Source organism: Palaemon carinicauda, chromosome 4 (genome assembly GCF_036898095.1).
Source record: "Palaemon carinicauda isolate YSFRI2023 chromosome 4, ASM3689809v2, whole genome shotgun sequence".
In the NCBI taxonomy this organism is placed as follows: Eukaryota; Metazoa; Arthropoda; class Malacostraca; order Decapoda; family Palaemonidae; genus Palaemon; species Palaemon carinicauda.
In genome coordinates, this window is record NC_090728.1 from 30,623,384 (window position 1) to 30,631,224 (window position 7,841).

Genomic DNA, 7,841 nt, shown 5'->3' on the forward strand with positions numbered 1-7,841 from the left:
TATAGAGAGAGAGAGAGAGAGAGAGAGAGAGAGAGAGAGAGAGAGAGAGAGAGAGAGAGAGAGAGAGAGAGAGAGAGCTGAACAAAAATTCCATTTAATACACATCTTATAGTTACTAAGGCCAGAGTCAATTATCATCGATTAATCTCTTAAGAATCGTGGAGATGCGCACTCAGTGTAACGGTGATTATGTCTTTGTTGCCTATTGGGAACGTCCCTGCATGACCAGGGTTTGAGACCCGCTCAATCCCGAAAGTTTCTAGTAGTATCTGCAACCTCCCCATCCTTGTGAGCTAGGGAAGGGGGATTTGGCGGAACCCGTTGAGTCATCAGCAGCCAGTGCGTGGCCTTTCCTGGTCCTAGCTTGGGTGATCATATGTTTGTATGGTTAGCCTCAATAGCATTGTCTGTCTTGCTGGGGAATCTATCTATCTATCTATCTATTCATGAGCGATCTTATAATCTATGAACAATTTAGGCTCACATGTGAAACCCAGACTTGACCCTACGATAAAAGATCTGAGGATAATTTCTGAAATGTTTGTTAATATATACTACTCTGGACCTAAACTGAATTAAGGGCCTGGCGGTTAGTTGATTTTGGTGGTATTGGCAGTTTGACTAGAGAAGGGTGTAAGACGAGCAACGACATCCCTATAAAGACTTTAGAATTATAATTTCAAACAAACGGTTGATATTACATCACGTGGCTCTAAATTTTCATTTTTATGCCACCCTATCACACACACACACACACACATATATATATATATGTATATATATATATATGTATATATATATATATATATATATATATATATATATATATATATATATATATATACAGTATATATATATATATATATATATATATATATATATATATATACCGTATATATATATATATATATATATATATATATATATATATATATATATATATATTTAGCCAATCACATTGTTGAATATAGTGCAAGAGCCAGTGGTAAATAATGAGACTTCCGTACGGAGCCCTATCGTGCATCTAATATACACTCTGGGAGTAGAGAAGTACTGTACCCTGAAGTGCTTATTAAATGCACGTAAGCTCTAGAGTCTAGACACTTAATTGTTTCATTAATACATGCAAAGATTGCTGTATAAATATACATATACTGTACCTACACACACATACACACACACACACACACACACACACACACACACATATATATATATATATATATATATATATATATATATATATACTGTATATATATATTATATATATTGTGTGTATTTAGAATACTATATGGTAAAGAAAGAGAATACATTCATAAATTTCCTTACGTCCTTCACGTTTGTGATTACCGTTAGGTAATTGGCCCCAGAGTCATATCAATATTGACTCCGATTCGCTCTATCATTTAGTTAAGTGTCGAGGAATGGCGGTAACACAGCAACGCTATCAATTATCAAACGTAGCCAGCCATCTTGCGTGCTTGGCTGTCATTAAATCTCGTGGTAGTGACAAAATACTATTAGGATGAACTCGACCATGTAGAGTAGGCGATTCTGTGACGTTGTGCTTATGGAAAGGGAAGTTTTCTTCTTACTTTCAGCTAAGGAAATTGAAAGTGTCTTTTAAGCATTCTAATGTTTGCCTGCATTTGTATGTCATTTTAATATTCGTGCTTTAACTTTTAACTATTGTTTCTTTTAGCCTAAACATATAAGAGAGAGAGAGAGAGAGAGAGAGAGAGAGAGAGAGAGAGAGAGAGAGAGAGAGAGAGAGAGAGAGAGAGAGAGAGAGTACATATATGTATTTACAGTATACGTACATATATGTATACATATATGTATACATATATATATGTATATATAATATGCATATATATTTATACACACACACACACACACACACACACATATATATATATATATATATATATATATATATATATATATACATTCGTGTATATGTACGTGTGTGCGTGTGTGTCTACTGTCTCCAGATAAATCTTAATCTATTTCCAGTTGGATAACACACATAAACACACAGAATTAACAATTCCTTTCTTTACCATGTTCTCTGAAATCTACGGAGATGGTTCAAATGATTGGAGAAATCTCATCTCCCTCCAGTCACGCCAAGACCACCAGTCAGATTAGACTGTGTTTGACCAACCGTGATTGACAGTGATTACTGATGTGAACAGCGACCAAACCCAGTCCTTTGGGGCTCATTCATGGCACTTAATAAATCATAAAAGTGTATTGCAATATCCTCAGATTGAGAAATGGCCAAGTTGCTCGTGACAATTCTGGCAAATGTTACGTATAGAAAATGATGAGTGGCAGATTTATTAATGGCTTAAGTACAATTCATTACGATGAGGAATTTCTTCTGAACATTGTCTAAACTCAAAAATAAATTCGCTCTAAGCTTGATTACATAGGATTTGAAATGTTGAATTACATAATAATTTTTTTTTTTTTTTAAATAATACCATCAAACAGCAAAATCAAATAACTAAGTACTTCATGTGATTAGTAAGTTGAAAAAGTAATAGATTCATAAAATACAAAAAAAAAGAAAAAAAAATAATGACAATTTTCATCAGTTGAAAACTTGTAATAATGAAAAGCAAATTTCTTCCCATCAGTTAATCTGACGTTGAATAGCAATGTCATCAGAAATTGCAAGGTTGTCTATAATTATCCATTCATTAAAGTTACTGGTAACCAGTTCAATGAAATGGTCACGTGACCTCGCATGAAGACTGATTGATATAAAGTTCTCTATAGCGTCATGTTCCACACTTGACTACTCCCACATAAAGAAAGTCCCGTTCCTTTAGCCTCTTATACTAACTAATTTTAAGTAGGACGTTCTTGACGACTCGAAGAGTCGCGGTCTTCGAATAATCTAAGGAACGTCCTGGCAAGGTAGCCAAACCTCCCTCATAACAACAGCAAGAATAGTAATAGCTATAACGGTTTTAAAAATATAAGAATAGCAATAACAACAATAATGATAATGAAAAATATATTCTAAATACACACAACATATACAGTATATATATATATATATATATATATATATATATATATATATATATATATATATATATATATATATATACACACACACACACACACACATATATATATATATATATATATATATATATATATATATATATATATATATATATGTGTGTGTGTGTGTGTGTGTGCGTGTGTTTAATCTGGCACACATTTTCAGTCTGGGCTGTAATCCAAATCATCAAAAAATATTCACTGATCTTGTATTTGATCAAATGCTTCTTGAGTTATTGACCAATGGTCAAATGATTTTACAACCTTTCTAAAGTCAGAGCAGCTGTCACTGAATATCGAGCTCAAATCAAGTCATTCCTCACCGACGTGAAACGGTTTTAGAAAGTAAAGAAGGAGAATCTTCAATATTAAACCATAAATGATCATAGATATATTTCGAATTTCTCTCAGGAGGCCAACTGATCGATGGCTTTATGAAACCAAGCGTAGCTGTATATAAAGATGTTTGTGTGCTTATTGTTGCGTGTCACCATCATCTCTTACGCCAATTGACATAGAGGGCATCGGTTAGATTTCGGCAGTCGTCTCCATCTTGAGCTTTTAAATCAATAGTTCTCCATTCATCTTCTCCTACTTCACGCTTCATGGTCCTCAGCCATGTAGGCCTGGGTCTTCCAATTTTTCCAGTGCCTTGTGGAGCCCAGTTGAAGGTTTGGTGAACTAATCTCTCTCGTTGCGTGTAGGAAAACAAATTAGGCCTAGTCTTTAAATGTCTCTTCTACCTATATAGGGAAATGCATAATTTTGAGCAGAGACGATATGAAATAGTGCAGGAGGCCCAATAATCGGTGATGCTGTGAAAGTGTTGAATGCATGCTATGTGTTTAGCTATGGTAGGCAGCTATTCCAGGAGGACATTCCAAAATCAAAACATTGTTCTCTAGTCTTTGGTTGTGCTAGAGACTCTGTACCATGGGCTTCCATTGTCTTGGGTTAGAGTTCTCTAGTTTGAGGGTCACAAAGGTACACTATTCTATGTTTCCTTATTTCCTTTCCTCACTGGGCTACTTTCTCTGTTGGAGCCCTTGGGCTTATAGCAACCTGCTTTTCCAACTAGGGTTGTAGCTTAGATAATAATAATAATAATAATAATAATAATAATAATAATAATAATAATATACAGATCAACATAGAGAAATGAACATACACTATATGGGCATTTGACCATGAGAGAATACCCTTGCTTAAACATGATGGCCCTGTCGCTCACATTCCTAATGAAAATTTAATCCTTTCAGTAACTCAGTCAGCCTGATTCTTGTTTCCTGAAGCTAAATTGACTAGTTTAGCTTTCTAGTCTCACGATGTTAAGAAAATATTACTTGACGTTGATGCTTACGTAGATGTAGACCCATATGACTTATTTCAATTGATTTTGTAAAAACAGCTAATTTCTATTTCTATTTTTTTCTTTTTTAAATCAGCAGTTAATTTCTATAACTTTCATGTATCTAATGATTTTTAATATCTATTGGCAAAGAGTATGAATATAATTGCTGAAAGTAATCATCTGATTCCAAGTTTGCCTTTCACAATGGCTCTGGAACTTGAAATTACCTTCTTAAAATTTCCAGTGTTATACTAAATCCCTTAATTCTGGTCATGAATTTTGCGCGACGGGTTTTGACTTTAGAGCTGCTTTCTACTGTGCTAAATATTGAACCCTTCTTGTCAAACTTGAACAGATGGACCATTTCTTGGTATTCTCATAAATATTTTTATTAATTGGTTGCGAACTGTAGTTGCTGATAACCACCATGGTGGCTATAAGGATGTAACCTCTGTGTTCCTCATGTAGCGTTCTAGACCCTGTACCTTTTTATAGTATATATGCATAATATACCATTCATAAGAAACTTGTTGCTTATGTAGGTGATGACTCTTATCTGACTGTAGACCCGGGACTGCTAACTTTCTTAAGAGAGATCTAAACAATTTTAGTATATGGTGCAAATCATTGGGGATGTTTATAGTACTGTAGGTCTTCAATGTCAGATCCGCCTTATCCTGCTCTTTTAATGGATAGTGTTTTGTCTTTAACTGCACGCACCTCGTTCAAAATTCCAGGCGCTGTTTTTTCCTGCAATTTCACTTTTGAGAAATTTATCCGGCCTCTCTCTTATTCATTTGCACAACAAATTTTATGTAGAAAGAGTCCATTAAGATTTTTTGGATAAGTCTATCTTGAGGAAATGCTTTAATTCTTTCCTTCTATCATGCTTTGAATATCGTTCTTTCATCTTGAATTGTTGGAAACAAACTTAAGGTTTATCAGATTCATAATCCATGATTTATATATTAATCTGCGGCAGTGTCGTTCAATTAGCTTATTTTGCATCCTACATAAGACTTTTCAAAAGTCTGATCAATCTTTCCATATAGATCTTCTCAGACTATGCCATCCACTTCATGATACAAGATATACCGTTGATATTAGCAATCTCCCCATTTCTTTGGCAAGGCTTGATACTACATGGTGTTCTTATAAGTTTTCTTCTTATTGTGACTAAATTGAGTAATAGTCATCCCAATAAAGTATTTGAATCATTCGATCTTCAGAATATCAAAATTTGCGCAAACACTTTTATTGTTGAGCAGATGAACAAAAGTCTTGTTTCATAATTCATTCGTTAATTATTTATTTGAAATTTTGATTTTTCGTGACTTCTTACACTTTTTGTCTTTTCTCTTTCATTGTTTGGGTTCTTCTCCATTTGTTTTCTGCATTTTACTTCTTTTGCTTTAGGGCCCTTGGTTTTGGAGCATTCTGGTTTTCCAACAAGGATGGCACCTTGGGTTGTAATCATTATGATAATCCTATTGATAATCAAGATGTAATCTAAGCTTTTGAGAAATGAGAACAACTATTGGTTTCTCAGCGGGGAAGGGTGACTAGTTTTCTTTCAGACACCAAATTTTCAAATGACTTAGGGAATATAGTATCTAGATAGTTCAACAGTTTGAATGTGAAATGAGCGAGGAACAGGTGGAAGGAAAAAACAAGAAATTCTATGAATATATCTACTATTTTCTAAAGAACTAAATTTAAAAACAAATGTCTAATAGCACAGACGAAGCTAGCAGAATATAGTTATCTTGTTACATTTACCGGGAAAGTCAAAGAGAACCCTTTCATAAAGGAAAACAGTTCGAGTTAAATGCTGAATTGGAGGTCAAAGGTATTCTAATTATTTCATGATGATGTGCCAGGTGAGAGATGACGTCACATGAATGTGCAGGTCAGAATCATTAGGATAGTATTCAATCCAAGATTCATTGATTCATATAAGATAGATAAACAGTTACTGAATTGGTCAAACACCAATTTAAAACGTGAAATATACATCTTATTATTGTGAATTCGATAACTTTGAATTAGGAATTTCTTTAAGTTGAGGTCATAATAAAGGGGAATAATTCCTCATACATGAAAAAGCTAAATAGTCCTCATGCATATCTAAAAGAAGCGGGAAAGACCGAAATAGAAAACTCATACAAATGTTACCCCTGAATTACTGTAGTAGGTTTTGAGTTCAATTTGTGAGAACAACTTTTAGCTTGTTCTTTTACCTACATATATGAAGATTGATACTAATAAGTGTGATTCAAATATGAGCAATTATAGAAAAATTCTCTGCTCTCCTCGGGATGAAGAGCAGTAACTAAAAAATTATTACACTGAATACGAAGCCGTTTGATAGGCACTTATGAAAAGGAAAATCGCAAAATGAGAGAAAAGGACAAGTCAAAATCAAGTATTTAAAAAAAAAAAAAAAAAAAAAAAAAAAAGAGGATAAGACACCATAGAAATCCATGAGGACATTGCTTAATCCAATTGTTCGTCCTAATTATGGAGTACTGATTTCAAGAGAGGCAGGAACAGCACAGAATATGGTGTCTACTCGTAGTTAGGAAATCCAAAACAATCCTGCTCATCAACTACGGATGCAAAACTTGATGTCATTTATTTAATGATTTGTATGGGAAACATGTGACTGACCAAAATAATATCTAAACTGCAGACATCAGTGCTGATTTAAATTATTTTTTTTTCATTGTATCCAGACTAGTCCAGGTAACTTACATAGATTTCTAGATGACCAAGATAAAAATGTCGTTTGTATTTTTGAATTTAGAGGGTTCTGTCATGGCATACCATTTGGGAAATTTAACACATTAATAGGGAGTATCATAGATCAGAATCTAGATCCATGATAAAAGCAATCCAGAGTAAAGCTCCGTAAGAGGAAGCCATTGCTACTTTTCAATACTCTTGATCAGAGCATAAGTGGCAATGGCTGAAGTAGTGGCCCTTTACTTATGTGACCAACCGAGTATAATTTCTACTTGTCTCTTAAGCTAAAAACACACCTTTATGAAAATCCTTATGGACTAATCCTTAAAATGATGCGGCGGAAGAGAAAAGCGAGGAGTTATTTCAATGACCCTTCATTGCTGGGACAGCAACGTTCGAACATCAGCGGACAAGGTGCATTAACGTTTGATGGACTGTGTTTAATAATACTGCAAGAACTGTTTCTCTTGTGACGTCTTCTAAGTGAAGATGAAAATATTTTCAGTGACTCTCGTATTTCTAAAACACATATTTTGAAATCATAACATTATTTGGAATGGAAAGAATTCCATTTCGAAAGCATTGAACAAAGAAAATTTTCCGATCTTCCTATCAAAGCTGCTGGCCTTAAGATTTTGATTCTGGTGAAAGGTGAAGAGCATGA

The 7,841-nt window shown here is 34.1% G+C and overlaps 1 protein-coding gene across 1 annotated transcript in view; it reads right to left on the reverse strand.

The window, feature by feature from the left end:
* LOC137639337 (uncharacterized) overlaps positions 1–5,909 on the reverse strand; it is a 24,792-nt gene extending 18,883 nt beyond the window's left edge. The window contains exon 1 of the mRNA XM_068371617.1: positions 5,775–5,909. Within this exon, the coding sequence (XP_068227718.1) occupies positions 5,775–5,909 (135 nt within the window). The remainder of the gene's footprint in view (positions 1–5,774) is intronic.
* Between the last annotated feature and the right edge of the window lie 1,932 nt (positions 5,910–7,841).